General features: G+C 36.9%; 2 protein-coding genes and 1 pseudogene across 2 annotated transcripts; all 3 read left to right on the plus strand.

The window, feature by feature from the left end:
• The first annotated feature begins 5,902 nt into the window (after nt 1-5,902).
• LOC130720015 (protein FAR1-RELATED SEQUENCE 11-like) lies at nt 5,903-8,519 on the plus strand (annotated as a pseudogene).
• Nucleotides 8,520-13,089: 4,570 nt separating this feature from the next.
• LOC130729468 (hydroquinone glucosyltransferase-like) lies at nt 13,090-14,729 on the plus strand. Its single transcript, XM_057581246.1, has one exon. The coding sequence runs from the start codon at nt 13,193-13,195 to the stop codon at nt 14,600-14,602; it is 1,410 nt and encodes a 469-aa protein (XP_057437229.1). The 5' UTR covers nt 13,090-13,192; the 3' UTR covers nt 14,603-14,729.
• A 2,224-nt stretch (nt 14,730-16,953) lies between these two features.
• LOC130729469 (hydroquinone glucosyltransferase-like) lies at nt 16,954-18,809 on the plus strand. The gene has a single exon (XM_057581247.1). It carries the CDS (start codon nt 17,159-17,161, stop codon nt 18,626-18,628), a length of 1,470 nt encoding a protein of 489 aa, XP_057437230.1. The 5' UTR covers nt 16,954-17,158; the 3' UTR covers nt 18,629-18,809.
• The last annotated feature ends 665 nt before the right edge of the window (nt 18,810-19,474 follow it).

Raw genomic sequence — 19,474 nt, forward strand, 5'->3', positions numbered from 1 at the left:
GCACTACTGTTTGATTGATCCATTTTGTTGTTAGATGTTGTAGTGAGTTGGGTACCCTTGTGCTCTTAATCATTAAATTTACTTACAAAAAAAATTTATCGAAAACGTCCTCCAACTATACATGCCGTTGCACTTTTGGTCTGCCGTTTGTCTTCTGTGAGAAAACTAACGTGAGAAGCTGATGTGGCTCCCTCACGCGTGTCTCACATGACTTTCTTCAGAGAGCTTGATGAGTGGATTAGTCACATGCTTCTCACGTGACTCTAAAAGGGGGTAATCAGGTCTAATTAGTGTTTGCAATTTCATAACTGTTGGAGCCTTTGAGTCACGTGAAAATCATGTGACTTGTCCAGTCATCAAGCTCTCTGAAGAAAGTCACATGAGACACACGTGAGGGAGCCACATCAGCTTCTCACGTTAGTTTTCTCACGGAAGCATGCTTCTCACGTGACTCTAAAAGGGGGTAATCAGGTCTAATTAGTGTTTGTAATTTCATAACTGTTGGAGCCTTTTAGAGTCACGTGAAAATCATGTGACTTGTCCAGTCATCAAGCTCTCTGAAGAAAATCACATGAGACACACGTGAGAGAGCCACATCAGCTTCTCACGTTAATTTTCTCACGGAAGGCAAACGACAGACCAAAAGTGCAACGACATGTATAGTTGGAGGACGTTTTTTTGCTAATTTTGAAGTTTAGGGACGATTTTCGCAGGAAGACAATAGTTGGGGACCAAAAGTGCAATTAAGCCTAGAGAGAAACAATAGTGTGTTATGTTTTAGTATATTCTTTTTGAATTAATTAATGTTTTGGTATTTTAATGTTTAAATGGGTCTAAAAAACTTCGGTTAAATTACTCTAGTTTTTAGTGGATCAATGAAATTTGACATAAGTAAGCAGCCCTCGATTGTAACCAAGCAAACTTGAAATTGTTTTGTTTCAGTTGGAACGTGCTTTATTACATATTTTAAACGTTCTTATGCATAACAAGACTGAATTGTCGGATTAATCCGAATAATTTAAAAAGCCCATTCTATTTTGTTATCTTTTGTGTGGAATTTTTTTAATTTGTTTTCATTGTGAGCGTGAAGTGGTCGTAGCACGACCTTATTTTGATCGTAGACAAATAATCCACCTTGTTATCTAATAATTTTGAGACTTTACTCTGTAATGTGAGATACTAAAAAAACACACTGTTCTCCACAATTTTTCACGTCATCTTTTCTACAAAATATTCATTCTCTCTCTTCAATTGTGCAACCGTGTTTCTCACAAGGTTACCGGCTCTCCGGCCCCATAAAGAGTTCACTGGGCCCACTGCTTTCTCAATCGATAAACTGTCAAGATTTAAGTAGATGAGATGATAGAAGATCTTCGTTCTTTCTCTATATACGCTATTTTTTTTTTCAATTGCTTGCATATGTTTTGGCCACGCCCGTTTCTGCTTTGATGTGGAAGGTTTGGATCTTTCAATCTTATGTTGGGAGGGATGTGACCTATGTTAGGTCCATAAAATACCACCGCTTTTGGTGTTATATGATTCACCTCCGAATAATGGGTACGTAGTTCGATCCTTTTGATTCTTCTCTTCATAGTAAACCGATGGGGGGATGAGGAGCAATAGGTCGAATTACTATATAAAGAAGAGTTGTAAAGCGTTGTAGACGCTGCTTCACGTTTGTTCTCCACATCCTACGCTCTTCACTTGCAATTGAAACCTCTCCCTTTCGTGATTCACTCCTGGTCAAACCCCCTGAAATTTCTCCTCTTCGAAGCTGTTATTCCTCACACAATCTTGTAATCCGCTCTCAATTCAGATATTATGCCCTGAAATTTCTCCTCTCCAAATCCATCTCCCTTTCGTGATTCACTCTTCCTCAAACCCTCGAAATTTCTCATCTCCAAATCTATTGTTCTACATGATTGATTGTGCAATGTTTTATAACTTTATTTTTATTCATGTTACCCTTTTATTTTTCTTTAAATATTTTATGTATATATTATTGATCACTTTCACAATCCTCTAATCCGCTCGCAATTGAGATATTATGGGTTTGAAATTGAATTTCAATTTTACAAATCCAGCGCCTTGGGGTAAATTTTGGGGCCTTTTTTTTTGTAGAAATTCCCAGGTTTCATAATCATCTGTTTAGGGTTACCGCTTCCTCCAACCTTTAAAAATAGCTGCTCTACGATTATTATGTTGTGTCACGTTGAAAAGCTAATAGAGTTGTTTGTATCATAGGTATGAATCTGTTCTTTAATTGTTCTATGGTATGCTATTAATTGTGGGAACCTGTTCTTTTTTTAGTTGTTTGAATAGTGCATGGTTTTAATAGTTGTATTAGTGGTTGTTATAATTCAACTAATTTTGTTATTTCTTCTACTTTTCCATGTTGTGTACCAAGATTTTAACTTTTCATGATTGATTTTAGGTTCGATGATTGCATTTGAAACGTTTATTAGTACTCAAATGCCTTTGTATAAAATCAATTTAGAGGTGTTTAACTTTAATTTATAGTTTTAGTCGAGTCATTTACAATATGTCATTTGATTTTTTTCATGTATTTATATCAGGTGGATCGGAAACTTGGGTTTGACAACAATTGTGGGGAAGAGCCACTATGCATATTAAGGTCTTGGGACACTAGAATTTATTATTTATGCCACATTAGTTATTAGTTATATCAAGAGGCCTTAAATTGTGGAATACTCATTTGGAATGTGTGCTGGATATTGTGACATTTTTTTTTTCTAGAAATGGTGACACTATAGATTCCTTACAGTGAGTTTGACAGTGTTGCCAATATATACAAGAAGGTGTCTTCAGAAGTGAGCCCTCATGCCTTGAACAGGATAAATGATTCAGAGTTGAAGGCCTTCATTGGGAAGTGCCTTGCTCAAATAGGGGCTTAGACCTCTTCCACTGAGTCTCTCAAAGACCCTTACATGTCCTTCACTATGACGAAAACAATGATTCTAGATAAATTATTAGATTGTGTGGTAAAATAACTTGATTATGTTCGTACATTTCCTAATTTATTCACCACAAAAAATACATTTCATAATTTAAGTTAATTTTAATTTCTGAAACAATACTACAAATTTAATTTTTTTATTATTACAGTTTGAAATTTGAAAATACATATTAAATTATGTAGGTCATGTTTTCATTTTATTGATTTGTAACGTAACTTTTTGGGTACATATTGTACTCAAGATCATTGATAGCTCAAGTGGTAAGAGCTATGAGACATGTAGGTTGGGTAGTGGAGGTCCAGAGATCAATCTCTGGCGGGTGCAATTTATCTTTCTGATGTAAAAAAAAATCATCAATAATATTATTCTTTTTCTTGAATTAAAAAAATAGGTTGGTCAATTTATAAATGAACCTAAACGTAGTATAGGTTGGCAATTTATAAAATAAAACTAGGTTATCAACATATGTTGGCTCAGCTAGTAAATATTTAACATTTTCTCTTAAAAAATTATGTATTCAATAATGCATGAACTATAATAGTGAGCGATATATTAGCAACTGCAATAATAAATTCTTCATTCCCAAAAGTATATTCTAAAGTAAACTTTCATCGTTTTACTCAATTATGTTTATCTAATACCTTAATTCATAGTGAATGAGTAAACCAATAAATATAGTATTTGAAGTTTTAGGTAGCGTTTGGTAGACACGTTTGAATGGGACGGAACATTGGCTCCGTTCCGTGTTTGTCATGTTTTTAAGATGGAACAGAACGGGATAAAAAGCTTCTGGAACGGAACACTTTGGTTCTATAGAAAAGGGTGAAACGGAAGAGAACGGAACACCTTATTAAATTTTTTAAAAAGACGAAATAACCCCAACCTATTCTCATATTTCCTAATCTTTATCCTTCCCTCTCCTCTGTTTCTCATCAAGCCCCCATCTATTACGTCTTCTTTCTTTTTTTTCTTCTGCATTCATTTTGCTCAATGTATTATTTATTGGGACAAAAAACAAATTGCATTTTTGTACACCAGTGCTCTCAGATCCCTCTAGCAATTCATCTTCCATTTTTTTTTCCTAAATACTCCATTGTTTTGATTTTGCTCAATCATGGTAGAATCAAAATTCATGGAAACCCTAGTCTCAGGGCATCGAAACCGACAAAAGAGGGATGAGGGAGAAAGACGAAGGAAGAGAGAAGAGAGAGGGACGCGCGGTGGCCTGAGCATCCACGACGGCAGATCTGGCCACTGGGCGTGATGGTCCCTAGTCGCGGCAATCCCTGGTCGCGGCGTGGTGGAGGTCCGGTGGCGCCGTGGCGGACTGATTGCATGCGATGGGGCTTGCCGGCGACTGTAAGAGAAAATAGCCATGAAAAGGATAGAAGCCAATCAAGCCATAAAAGTTGTTATTGCAGGCTTGCACGTTTTGTGTGGGAGAAGAAAAACCTAATCGTCTTTTCCTTCTCAAATGTTATAATCAATCTAAATTTTGAATAAAAAGTTCATTTAAAATAATATACACTATATACGAAACAATATTCAATGGAAAACAAGCTTAATAAAACAATAAATATAATAAGGGTATATGTATAATTATCTTTGGGGTTTCCTAACTTACGTATGCTCCCAATTTCAAAGGAGCAAGATATCACTTTACACCCTTTTTAAGTGACTAAAAAGCCAGCCCACTTACTTTTCATACAACTCAGTCTTTTGGGCATAAAGGTAATTTGAGTTTTATTTTTTTAATCTGAAAAATCACACACTCTCTCTTCTAATGTGACAGCTTTCTCCCGCTTTTTCTTTCCAGTTCCTTCTGGAAGAAGCTGTTCCCTTGCTACCAAATGTGTGTTTGTGGCTCGTTCCCTTTTCTCTGATGCGCATGCCTTCAATCTTTTGTTACTTGAAGGTGAAATCAAGATTCAAGGTACTACACTATTAAATCTACATTTTGCAATCTGTTCACCGTTTGAGTTTTACTTTCCCGTAAATGGGTTTTGTTGTGATTAAATAGATTTTAAGTCTCATTCATTTATTGTTTTTCTTTTTTCGTTACACCTCATTTCATTGTTTATAAATATGCAGTAGATTAAGATCTTTGTTCAACTTGGAAATAATGTTTTTTGGTGAATTCTGTGGTACCCATATTTTTTTTCGGGTGTGGTACCTCGTATAGTACTTTAAGTTATAATTTTGTTATTTTCTTAAAAAAAATGGATGATTTATTGTTGCAATTTTTAAGAATTTAAGTTCAATGACTCAATGAACTAATAACATATTGTATTTAAGTTTGTATATACTGTTCAATGCACGATTTGAAAAACTAGGGTTTTATGTTTAACTTTCAACTTTGAGAGATCATCTAAGATCCTTTCTTGTCAGGATCTTCTTTCTCCATGCCTCACCTATGTTGAACCTTGCAAATCTTCATCCATCATTTTATTTTAAGTTCAAATTGTATTATTTTTTATTAATTTATATCATTCTGGGTACCACGCCTTAATCTGGCTTAAGGTACCACAGCAAGCACCATGTTTTTTTTTTCTATTAAACATGAGGGCAAATCCTAAGTTTTATATACAGATTGCCGTTTTCTTTTTTCTGGCATATGTTGTCATTCTATCTTCATTGTTATGGACAGATGTATGAAATTAATTCTTTTTGGGTTACTTGTAAGTTTTACTTTTCTCCTATTTTACCATTATATAGGGAGAGGTGCAAAAAAATTTAAAGCCTTAGATTCTAGGCCAAAAAAAAGATTAAGATTTTATTTCAGATAATGCTTTTTATGCTTAACATATTCCATGTTTTGCTATGCAATGTATGTAAAAATGTGCTTTGTAAACTCTTCAATTATGCTTGCTAACAATGATTTTTTTTACTAAACATGTAAAATTCATAGCTGAACTAAGATCTATATGACATCTGAAGAAGAAAACGATGTCACTGATTGGCCCTTAGAGCTTTTTAAAGATCATGCTTCTATGTGTGAGGATAATGGAAATACAAACTCTTCAACCTGTCAAGAGCCACAACTTGAACCTCTTTCTTTAGCTAATAACAGTGCTGATTGGATTCCTTATGAAAGGCAAATATTCAATAGTGAAGGTGATGCTTATGACTTTTACTGCTTATTTGCACGTAAAAGTGGTTTTTCTATTAGACGTGATCACATTTACAAATCTACAAAGAATCAATCAGAGAACAATCCACTGGGTATTTATAAAAGGGAATTTGTTTGTCATCGTGCTGGTATTACTAAACAGAGCAAAGTTAGTGAAGTTGAAAGTCAAAGAAAACGAAAAACTTCAAGATGCAACTGTGGTGCAAAAATGCTGGTCACTACAAGGACAATTGGCTTTGAGGAGAAATGGGTGGTTAAATATTTTCACAATCACCACAACCATCAATTATTAGATGACAAAGAGGTTTAGTTTCTTCCTGCTTATCGTAGCATCCCAATTGTTGATCAAGACCGTATAATGTTGTTGTCAAAAGTTGGTTGCTCTATAAGTCTCATAATAAGAGTGCTTGAGCTAGAAAAAGGAATAGATACATGCACTCTACCATTTTTGGAGAGAGATATTAGAAATTTTATTCAATCTCAAAGTGGTATTGGTAAAGAAAGTGATGCTTCAAATGTCCTTAAATTATGCAAAAGTTTGAAAGATAGGGATGACTCATTCAAATATGATTTCACATTGGATGAAAATAACAAATTGGAGCATATTATATGGGCTTTTGGTGATTCAATTAGAGCATATGAAGCATTTGGAGATGTGGTTGTTTTTTATACCACATATAGAATAAATCGTTATGATATGCCTCTTGGAATATGGGTCGGAGTTGATAATCATGGAAATTCAATTTTCTTTGGATGTGTTCTATTGCGAGATGAAAAGATTCCTTCATTCTCATGGGCTTTAAAGGTTAGCACTATTTATGTGAAGTTGTTATTAATATTGAATTTCTAATTTTCATATTTTAGTTAGCTAATTTAACATTTTCACTTGTCCAGTCTTTCCTATATTTTGTCAACGGCAAGCATCCAAAGACAATTCTTACGGATCAAGATGTGGCACTTAAAGAGGCAATTGCAATGGAGTTGCCAAACACAAAACATGCATTCTGTATATGGCATATTGTGGCAAAGTTATCAAGTTGGTTTTCTTTTTCATTGGGTTCAAGATACAATGACTTTAAATATGAGTTTCATAAAGTATATCATTTAGAATGTGAAGATGATTTTGAGCATAAATGGACCTTGATGATTGCACAATTTGGTCTAGGCATGGATAAACACATTGACTTGCTCTATTCTAATCGTCAATTTTGGGCCTTAGCTTATTTGAAGGACTTCTTTTTTGCTGGGATGACAACAACTGGACGTTCAGAATCTATTAATTCATACATAAAAAGATTCTTACATGTCAGAACAAGTTTGACAGATTTTGTGAATCAAGTATGAACTTAATTGAGTTACTTGTTTCGATTATATTATTTTTGGAATCAATTAGCTTATAACATGGTATTAATAAATATATCTTGTGTAGGTCGGTATTGCTGTGAACATTAGAAATCAAGCTGGAGAAGAAGCAAGGATGCGTCAAAAGTACCATAATCCCCATATTAGAACATGTTTTCCTATTGAGGAATAGGCTGCATCCATGCTTACACCGTATGCCTTTAAGTTGCTCCAACATGAGATTGAGTTATCTACAAAATATGCATCAACTGAAGAAGGAGAAAACTCTTATATCGTGCGATTTCATACTAAAGTTGATGGAGGTCGTATTGTAAAATGGATAGAAGAAGACAAATCGATCAATTGCTCTTGCAAAGAATTTGAGTTTTCAGGAATATTATGTAGACATGCTATCCGAGTGCTAGTAATGAAAAATTACTTTCACCTCCCTACAAAGTATCTTCCTTTTAGATGGAGACAAGAAAGTTCATTGGTCCCAACATCTAGTCACATAATTAATTGCAATGATGGCTCATCTTTTGAGTTTCGATCTCTAGTTCAATGGCTACAAGTTGAATCTTTGAAGACAAAAGACCGAGAAGAAGTTGCAATTAGAGAACTAGAGAGAGTCATCCGAATTATTAAAGATATGCCTGAAGAGCAAGAACATGCAGTTGATATGGAGCCTAATGTTCCAAATAGCAATGATTGTGATGTTGGAAATCCTATTATTTCAAAACCAAAAGGTCGGCCTAAAGGATCAAGGCCAAAAGGAGGAGTTGAGGTAGCAAAAAAGCCTCGTCATTGTCATGTTCCAAATTGCGGTGGAACCGATCATGATGCATGAAATTGTCCAAATAAAAAAAGAAATGTTGAAACATTTAGTTCTCAATCTCCTAATAAGTAAGTTTTACAAAATACATTTTCCTTTTGTGTTTTATATATTGAAATCTTTTACTGACTAAGTGATGTTTATTTGTCCTCTCTTTTGCTTTAGCAGGATGAGAAAAGGGTTGGGGAAAGTCATCTTAAAACAGAATGTGATGTTGGTAATGAAGAGGTTGAAGTGAAAAGGATTTCCATGTAGTCAACTTGTATTTTAAGATGTGTACTTAATTAGTGGGTTAAGGTCTGTAATTTATACTAGTATCAGGTGGTGAAAATATTAAATATTTTGGAGAAGGAAAGCCAGAGGGCATTTGTAGTGAGTTTTGTCAATGCCTCTTGAGGTGTATTGTTTCTTAATGTGTTGTGTAATGCCAATTAAGGTGTATTAATGTATTCTTTCTGAAATACTATGTCAGTTCTTTCTTGTTGGGCAAACATGAAGCTATGCACTCTCATATAATATTTTGTGTCCAATAATCTATAGAAAGATGTATACAACCGGTTTTCATTATTTTTTCTTTTGCACTCTCACCCAATGTAGAGTTGGCACAAATTTCAGACTTAAATTGCTAGATAAACTACAATTATCACAACCAGAGGTTCGGCAAAGCCAGGAAGTGATGCCAATTTGAATGCTGCCATTTACATTCTGTTATAAAATTGGTCTTCATTCGTTAACTTTTGATCCTAATGGTCTAACAATTCACTATACCTTCCATTTTTATCCATTTATTATAGATCTTAGAGAGAAACGCAAATTGGAATTATTTTACATTAAAAAAAAAACAACCACAAAGACAAGGGAACAAGAAGCTGAGTGATGAATTGCTTTGACTCAATTTTGCCCCAAGAGATTATGATTGAGTTTTCACTGAATTGAGCAGGTTGTGTTGAGTTTTCACACTCAATTGAAAATAAATAATAGATCTGAATTCCACACACCAACAACCCCTTTCGATCAAACACTTTAACCAAAATTGAATTCTTCTTCACAATCTCTCAAACGAGCTCCCTCGTGTTGTCACAAGAAACACTCGTCATCTCTGTCACGGTGGAAGCAATGCCTTCAAGGCAAATTTTTGAGGGTACGCTCTCCTTCTTACTGCCCACGCCGTAGCCGCAGGGGCAGCTGGTCCTAACCATGCACGAGTTTAGGAAGCCCCACGCGATGATGATTTCGTCGACGGAGTAGAAAACACGGGAGTCACGGAGGAGCGGTGGCGTGGTGCCTCCTCGTTAACTTTGTGGGCAGTGGTTGAGTTTAGAAGATAACCTGGAACAACCTTGAAAGCAATGGGAGAAAGAAACCGAAAAAGGGAAAAAGCAAGTAGGAGCCGAGGAGAGAGGTATCAGGTTTTTTTAGATTAAAAAATTAAAAGCCAATTGACATTTATACCCAATAGCTGCAATTATGTGTAATTTAATTGCACTGGTTTTTATGACCATATGAAAAAGGTGTAACATGATAACATGCTCCTTCTGAAAATCTAATTCCCGTAAGTTAAGAAAGCCCATTATCTTTATGGTTCTGATCTGTTCGTGATGTATTTACCAAACACAGTGTACAGTACATTATTGTCATGTTCCATCATGTACTGTTATGTTCTGTGTCCAAACGCTACCTTAGGATTAGGGGTTCATAATTTTAATTGTTTAGGGCGTTGTTTTAATGACACGCTAAGAGTAGGTACTTCATCACCATTATTTCATCAATGCTTGGTGGCTCGTCGTTGCTTTATCGTTGTTGCTTTATCTTTGTTGTTTCATTGCTGCTTCATTGCCCAACTTGATTCAACTAGTTCGTGTAACTTGAACTAATATGTAAGCCTTTTATTTAATTTAAATGAAACTTTAGGCAAAGAAGTAACAATTTCTATTACGAAAAACTATGTAGGTAAACCTTGTTTCAGTCATGAACAAAAATAACTATTTCAATCACGTAATCAGAAATCACCACTGCTCCAAGGTCCTCCTCTCCTTTGGAAAATGGCGATTCTTCGAGATGAAGAACAAAGTTTATGAATTGTGTTACATAGGGAAAGAAGACCTATGGTCTGTTCACTTAAAGAAATACTGATGCTAACTCTAATTTTTAATAAATGAAAGGATATGTTCGTAAATGATTTAAGTATATTTTCATAAATTTTATTATTTTTTAAAAATAACATTGGGGAAATATTAATGCTGATTTATCTTACACCTGAGCCTCAAAGTCAACTCATTTTAAGTATCCCATGTTAAATTGGTTTAGGTAGCATTGGCCATTGTGTAACATAATGGAACACGACACAATAGAATGAAACAGAACAACAATATTATGTGCACCTGGCCGGTCCGAGCCTCTCAGCGGATCGAAAATGCAAGGGACTCGGTGAGAACCGCACGGCTCGGCCGGTTTAATGATTGAACCGGTGACTCGACCGATTTTCGGTTGGACCGTTGAGTCACAATGTTTATTCTCCAGCGTTAGACAACATCGTTTTCGTCTTCTCCGCTTGCTGCAAATTCGTCTTCTCCAACGTGCACCGTTGCTCGCGTCTCTCTTGCTGCAATATAGGGAGGAGAAGGTAGAAGAAAAGGAGCCCAAAAGAAGAAAGAGAAGGATAGGGAGAAGGAAGTTGGAAAGAAGAATGCACCAAAGCACTATTAGAAAACACAACAGAACCGTAAAACACCATTGACCATTAGAAGCAGCAAATGTAAAAACTCCGATAAGGCAAAGACGGCAGCTTCTTTGTTGGAGAATATAAGTATTAGAATTAGGGTTTTAGGTTGTAACTTGTAAGGTGGAACTAATGGGCCTAGCCCAATAATCTTTTTTATACTTAATTAGACAAATTTTGGCAACTCAAAAAAAAGATAACATAACTAATATATGCGCAGAGAAAAAAAAGGTGACTAGTGGTAATTTTATTGTGAGTGACATATGGGATTCGACCTATGGTCCTTCAAAAGTATTATTAAAAATCAAACCATTGAACAACAAAGACATAATGAAATATATTTCACTAAATTTATATATATACCGAGTCAAGCAATCCGCCCAGTGACCCACTGGTCCGACCAGTGACTCATTGACTCACTACCTCGACCGAGTCGATCACCGAGCCGAGTTTTAAAACACTGGTAATATGTTTATTAAATACAGCACAAAACATGTTTATTAAATAATGTGCATAAGATTAATTACATGTATATCTCTATTATCTCTATTATGTTTAATGTTTCATTAAACTAAAAGATGAATTAGGTATACCTTACGTGTGTGAAAATAATAACTCTTTGAGAATAAAAACTTTTCTAAAATAAGACAAAAAGAAAGATGCATTTGCACTTACGTCATCCCCATTTCTCCTTTGAAAGTATTTTTTTCACCATTTTTCCTTGCTAAAAAGTATATTCACACTTTTTTTTTTTTTGGTTACAGGAGGAAAAGAAACAAAACGACAAAACTAACTAAGAGAATCTAAAAACAAAGAATCATAAACGAAGGAAGGTGGCTGCTTCCAAACTTGAACCGGTGAGCCTTGACAGCAAGCCTCCCGGGCTAGTTTGTCAGCCGTGTTATTCTTGGCTCGATCAACCTGGAACAAAGTAACATGCTGCATACTTGCCATAGCAGCACGAACGCGACATATCTCCTCCCTATTCCAGTAGCTTGTGATGTTGGTCCCTTCATGTAGAGCATGGATAACCTTCGAGCAGTCAGACGAGCACGAGGCCTCGGTGTAGCCTATCTCCAGAGCATGACGGAGCCCCAGCTCCATAGCAAGAATCTCTGCAAGAAAGGCCGAGCCAGAAGCATAACTGACAGAGATAGCAGACAACCAATTGCCACAAGAGTCCCTCACAATAGCGGCACACCCCATCCTGTTCACCGAGGGATTCCAGCTACCGTCAACGGCAATGGACACAGTCGGGGAAGAAGAGAAGGTAGCCAAATTCGCCATATGATCTTCTTGCACCAGGGATTGAAGAGAACTCCTCCAAACGGCTTCGTCCCGGAGGATGCACCGCAGAATGATGTTCAAAGGAAGCTCATTGTCATTGAAAACTTTATGATTACGCCACCTCCAACACCACCATAAAATAGCAACAGCCAAAGTGGCGTGACGGTGTACCAGTAAACCAGCAAGCCAAGTGTCGACCTCGACGTGAGCAGCGGGAGCTGGCAGAACCGTTCGGAAGTTACTCCACAGGTCTCGCGAATCTGGGCAAAACCGAAACAAGTGGTTGATGTCCTCTGTCTCTGCAGTACATCTGGGACAAGCGGCGGTCGCTGCTAGGTGAGACTGGAAACGCTTAGCATTCGTGGGCAAAGCACCATGGGCAAGCAGCCATAAGAAGAAACGAAGCTTCTCTGGTATTTTAAGCTTCCAAATTTTCCTCCATAACCCAAAATTTCCAACCTGTGGTGTTCCCATGCTATGATACGCGGAACTGGGGGAGTAGAGACCATCGGCACTATGCATCCATCGAATGGCTGATTGTCTTCACACTTCTTTGCTAACATTACTAACAACTAATACTTTTCTATCAGAAAACAAAAAAAAAACTCACACCCCTTTGTTGAGAGATTAATTATTCACCTCACGATCAACGGTCAGCACACTTGGACTTTGTTCATTCACACAAATTTAGAAAGACAAAGTGTTGAACCACGAAAAGTATGCACTCTAAATTACAAACACTAAACAAAAGAACAAAGGGAAGAAGGCTTTTGCCACTCGCCATCTCCACACATATAAAAAACCCTTTCCATAATTAAACCTTGAACAGAGTAACCAAACCATACATTTGTTTCTATCGGAATTGTGAGCAAGCCAACATCTATTTGCTCTGTTTCCAATTTTCCATGGCAAAAACAACTCACATAGCTGTTATTTCAAGCCCTGGTTTCAGCCACCTAGTTCCAATAGTAGAGTTCACCAAGCGACTCATCTCTCACCACCCCAATTTCCATGTCTCTTGCATCATTCCCTCACTTGGGTCACCACCAGAATCCTCAAAGTCCTACCTTGAAACCCTCCCTTCATACATAAACCCCATCTTCCTCCCCCCAATCAACAGAGAAGACGTACCCAAAAAAGCATACCCTGGAGTACTAATTCAACTCACTGTAAATCTCTCACTGCCATCAATCCATGAAGCCCTGAAATCCCTCACCTCAAAAGCCCCATTAATCGCGCTGATTGCTGATTCATTCGCGATTCAAGCGCTGGATTTCGCGAAAGAGTTCAACTCCATGTCTTACCTTTACCACCCTTGTGGAGCCACAGTTCTGTCACTGATGCTACACATGCCAAAACTTGATGAGCAAGTTTCAATTGAGTACAGTGATCTTAAAGAGCCTATAAAGTTACCAGGTTGTGTTCCACTCATGGGGAGTGATCTTCCAGCACCAACCCAAGATCGGTCTAGTGAAGGTTACAAGCAATTTCTTGAACGTTGCAAAAGGGTTTCTTTAGCTGCTGATGGAATATTGATCAACACTTTCTTAGAGATGGAATCTGGTCCTATAAGAGCATTACAAGAGGAATGGAATGGGAAAATCAGAGTTTACCCTGTTGGACCCATCACACAAATTGGGTCAATAATTGAGGCTAATGATAATGAGTGTTTGAAATGGTTGGAAAACCAACCTCCTAGTTCTGTGGTGTATGTTTCTTTTGGAAGTGGAGGAACACTCACTCAACACCAAATTGATGAGCTTGCTTTGGGTTTGGAATTGAGTGGTGTGAGATTCTTGTGGGTTTTGAGAGCTCCAAGTGATTCAGTTGGTGCTGCTTATCTTGAGGCTGGAAATAAGGACCCTTTGCAATTCTTACCAAGTGGATTTTTGGAGAGAACCAAACAGCAAGGCTTGGTTGTTCCTTCATGGGCACCTCAGGTTCAAGTACTTGCTCATAGTTCAGTTGGTGGGTTCCTATCCCACTGTGGTTGGAATTCTGTTTTGGAGAGCATGCAAGAGGGAGTGCCTATAATAGCATGGCCACTCTTTGCAGAGCAGAGGATGAATGCAGTGATGTTAGCTGATGGTCTTAGAGTGGCATTGAGGGTAAAATTTAATGAGGATGGCATAGTAGAAAAGGAGGAGATTGCAAAGGTGGTGAAAAGTCTAATGGAAGGTGAAGAAGGTGATGCAATGCGCAAAAGAATGAGGGATTTGAAGGATTCTGCTGCTGATGCAATCAAAGATGGCGGTTCTTCAACACAGACCCTGATTAAGGTTGCTAGCCAATGGGAAAATATGGGTGGGATTTAGGAAAGTAAATCCTAAAGTTCTTTTGATTAATGTTTAATATTCCTAAGTTGCGGTGTAGTGCTGCACTACTGTTTGATTGATCCATTTTGTTTTAATATGTTGTAGTGAGTTGGCTACTCTTGTGCTCTTAATCAATAAATTTCCTTTTAAAAAAATGATTTGTGTAAACCATTAAGTAGACCAGGTGAGGTGATATAGGAGGGTGATATAGAAAGAGAAGAGACAAATATAAAAAAGTGGTAAGAGAAAAAGAGATATAGAGACAAACAACAGTGTGTTATGTTTAGTATAATTTATAAAAAACCCATTCTATTTTGTTATCTTTTGTGTGGACTTTTTATAATTTGTTTTCATTATGAGCGTGAAGTGGTCATAGCACAACCTTTCTTTTGACTGTGGACAAATAATAATATAGCGAAAGCACACACAAAATTTTGCTAAGATTATACAAGGATTTTAATTTATGAAAAATAAGTATTGCTTATGTACCCAAAATTATAGTGCATCCAGTTTCTCACATAAAACTCTACTGTGATTTTTATGGCATAAAACCAATACGCTAAAATCACTAAGGAAGCATAAAGCATTGATCCTTCTAAAACCCAAAAGTCTTTGCTTCATCGACTCATCGTTAAGCAAAGCTATCTTGAGTGTCAAATTTGAACTCTTCTGCTTCATATTAAGGAAAGGTAAATTGAGTGTACTATTTGAACTCTTCCACATCCATTGCTAAGAAGCTTGTTTCAAACTTGAACTCTTCTTCTACATGACTCTATAAACTTGATTATAATACCAGCATGCACAAAATAGTTCTACAACTTTTTTGTCACCTTAGAGGACCTCACATAATGATAATGGTAGCCTCGTCGCTGGAACGTCGTACCGTCGTTGGGGGAGAAACAACGACGTTGCTGAGAAAGGTGCGATCTTAGCCCTGTGAACATCGTCGTGGAGGGAGGAACATTGCATTGTTGTAGCTAAAAGAACGAAGGAGAAATGAGGTTGAAGATGAGCTCAGCAGGCATGGCTTATAGAACCTATCATGGAAGCTTCGTTCCATGTCTGCCCAATTTTGCACAGAGTTAGGGGGCAAAGAAGAATACCAGTTATATGTTGCCCTTGTTAGAAGCAAGGGGAACAAATGTAGCTGATAAATTCATTATGGTTAGCCTCCCTTCATTGACTCGTGAATCGGCCCATATGCTCCATCATAGACTTGTCATCTTCGCCGGAGAAGGTGGTAAAGTCAAGGACCTTGAAACCCCTCGACAAATATACAATTCTATCAACTCATTCAAGGTACGACTTCTAATAGACTGACCCATCAATGGACCGTAACTAGACACTGAAATGTCACCTACTAACATGACTACCGGCAGGGGCGTATCTAGGAATTTTTTGCGCGGGTTTCGAAATTAAAAATTTAAAAAATTATCAATGAATATTATATAAACTTCAAATAATAAAAAATTCATTTAAATACAACTTTTTGTTATTTCATAATACAAAATTTATTAATTATTGTATCAACTATGATTTTTTCAGCAATTTCTCTCAATATATTACCAATAAATATCCGAGAAGGTCATCTTTAATCTTAGTGCGAAGCCGAGCCTTAACAATTTTCATTGTAGAAAAATATCCCTCTATAGATGTTGTTGAAAGCGGAAGTGTCAAATCTTAACAAGTAATTCCTAGTTTCAACTATAGTTTGTAAAACTTTGGATAAACTGGACATTTATCTTAAATATAGATCTCTAGAAACATTTGAATGATAAGTTTTAGCTAGAACGAGAAATTCTTTTTTTTCCATCTCAGAAAAATAATCTAAGGGTCATTAAATCTTCTATTTAATTCAGATAGTTGCAAATCAATTGCATAATGAGATACATTTATTCTATAATGATGTTTCATATCTCCATCTTATTTCTTATGATGACCATTACCCACAAACTAAGAGGTCTTTATGTCAAAAACTTCAACTTGATAAGCATCGCATAACGTTATAACACTCTCCAAATAGTTGTTTACTTGCTTCCAACTATTGTCTCTCGATTCTTGAAGAAGATATTTAGTTTTTGACACAAAATTTAAAATATTAAGTATATTTTGAGAATGTCGTTGTAAGGACTCATAGAGAGTATCATGATTCCTAATATTTCTATCATCACATGTAACATAAAAATAAATTCAAAACTCATCAAATCACGAAAACAAAACTTTGTTAAAAATACATATAATCGATAAACTTTTCAAATTTTTTGAAGACCGTGGTCCTTATCAGCCCCTCCTTAGATACGTCCCTAACTACTCGCTTTATTGGAGTTCCAAAGGAATGAAGAGGTGCAAGACTTGACTTGATTTACATGCCCTCTTTTATTTTGCCATTTGCAAATATGCTTTTAAGCTTTCATCGGACTATAATATGTACCAGTCAACCATCTTTTGCTGAAATCTCAAGTCATGGTTGGCTAGCTGACATAAATTACAAAATATATATATATATATATTCCACAAATTCATAAGCTTGAATTGAGCAACAGAGTCAGAGACTCCATGGCCAAAACAATTCACATAGCAGCAGTTTCAATCCCTGCATTCAGCCACCAAGCCTCCATCATCGAGTTCTGCAAGAAACTCCTCCATCTCCACCACCACTACCATGTCACCTGCATCTTCCCCACCATCGACGCCCCCGTCGCCGCCACCCTCAAACTCCTCCAATCTCTCCCTTCCACCATAGACTTCAAATTTCTCCCTCCAGTGAACAAGCAAGACCTCCCGCAAGATGTTTCCCCTGCAGTGCAGATCCAACTTGCAGTGTCTCAATCCATGCCATCATTCAGAGACACTATGCGTTCATTGCATTCCACCACACCACATTTAACTGCTTTAATTGCTGACCCTTTTGCAAATGAAGCATTAGAAATAGGAAAAGAGTTCAACCTCTTGTCTTACATTTACTTCCCTCCTTCTGCAATGACCCTGTCACTGTTCTTGCATTTGCCAAAGCTGCATGAGGAAGTTTCATGTGAGTACAGAGATCTCACTGAGCCTATTCAGATCCCTGGTTGCATCCCTATTCAAGGTCAAGATCTCCCTGAGCACTTTCAAGATCGGTCAAGCCTTGCCTATGATTTGATCCTTAAACGATGCAAAAGGTTCTCTTTAGCTGATGGTTTCTTGGTTAATAGCTTCTTAGAATTGGAGGAAGGTACAGTGAAAGCCCTGCAAGAACAAAACAGAGGAAACAGAGGAGAAAACAGAGGAAACAGAGGAAAAAACAGAGGAAACAGAGATTCCCCTGTTTTTCTGGTTGGACCAGTTATCCAAACTGGGCCAAGTAGTGAACCAAAAGGGTCAGAATCAGAGTACTGTGTGAGGTGGTTGGAGAATCAGATTCCAAAATCTGTTTTGTATGTGTCATTTGGAAGTGGAGGCACACTCTCCCAAGAACAGATGAACGAGCTAGCTTTTGGGTTAGAGTTGAGTGGTCAGAAATTCTTGTGGGTTGTGAGAGCGCCTAGTGATTCAGCTAATGCAGCTTATCTTGGTGTTGGAAATGAAGACCCTTTGAAGTTCTTACCATCTGGGTTCATAGAAAGAACCAAAGGACAAGGGTTAGTTATTCCTTCTTGGGCACCTCAGACTCAAATTCTGAGTCACAGTTCAATTGGTGGGTTTTTAACACACTGTGGTTGGAATTCAGTACTTGAGAGCATTGTGTTGGGGGTGCCAATGATTACTTGGCCATTGTTTGCAGAGCAGAGAATGAATGCTGTTTTGCTAACTGATGGGGTTAAAGTGGCATTGAGGCCAAAGTTTGATGAAAATGGCATAGTGAAAAGAGAGGAAATTGCTGTGGTGGTGAAAGGTCTAATGCAGGGTGAAGAAGGAAATGGAATTCACCATAGAATTGAAGTGCTCAAAGAGGCTGCTGCTGATGCATTGAAAGAAGATGGGTCCTCCACTAGGGCACTGTCCCAATTTGGCAACCAAATTGAAAACTTCCTGGCACTAAAGTGAATTAGTTTGCTTTTTGAGAGGAAAGTGATAGATAGTGGTTGGATTTAGGAGAATGAAATTTTCTTAAATTCTTTTGATTTGAATACTTTTTCATAGCTGTTTTTTCATTTTTTTTGTGTGATTTTCTTAATTTGTATGGATATTTATTGTCTTTGCATATTTGCATGGTTGACTCTTGACACACACATGTTGAATTGGTTTTCAAGTTGCATTTTGCTTCCGGTAATTAGAGAAACAAGATTTCAAAGTTAGCCATCCTCACTCATCATAATTAATAAGAGTCTATCTCAAATTCCTTTAGCTAATAAAAAGTTAAAAGGAAGAAGGGACATGCTACCATATACCAGAAGCATCCGCAAAAAATAGTATAGTCTCTTATGATAGATAATTAGATATGCTACATATCCAAACACAGCATAGGCAATGTACTACGCATGGCTTATGGCTAGACAATAGCATTTTCCTCTACTCGTAAGATTTATAAAACATGTAAAACTTTTGAAGAGGAAGACTCAACCATAGAAGTGATTGTCAAAAAAAAAAAAGACTCAACCATAGAAGTTGAGTTTATTCTCCAATTGTTATTAATAAAATCAGTAATAATGAAAAAATAAAGATTTCATGATTACAAAGTTGAGTGTCATTGTTTGATGGTTGAGGATTGTCCTGAGGCTGCTGCGTCCTTCTCTTTTGCTTTTGCTCATGTTTACCTTTGTTGTTTCAGGGCTTAGCCCCATTTTACTAAGAAATGGATACAAAGATGAAAAATCATGAGATATTATGTATTAAAGAGTAATATTCTTGTTTGAGGTAATAATTCGGCAGGTTATGAGTGAAATGGTTTCG

This window comes from Lotus japonicus, chromosome 1 (genome assembly GCF_012489685.1).
Source record: "Lotus japonicus ecotype B-129 chromosome 1, LjGifu_v1.2".
NCBI classification, from domain to species: domain Eukaryota; kingdom Viridiplantae; phylum Streptophyta; class Magnoliopsida; order Fabales; family Fabaceae; genus Lotus; species Lotus japonicus.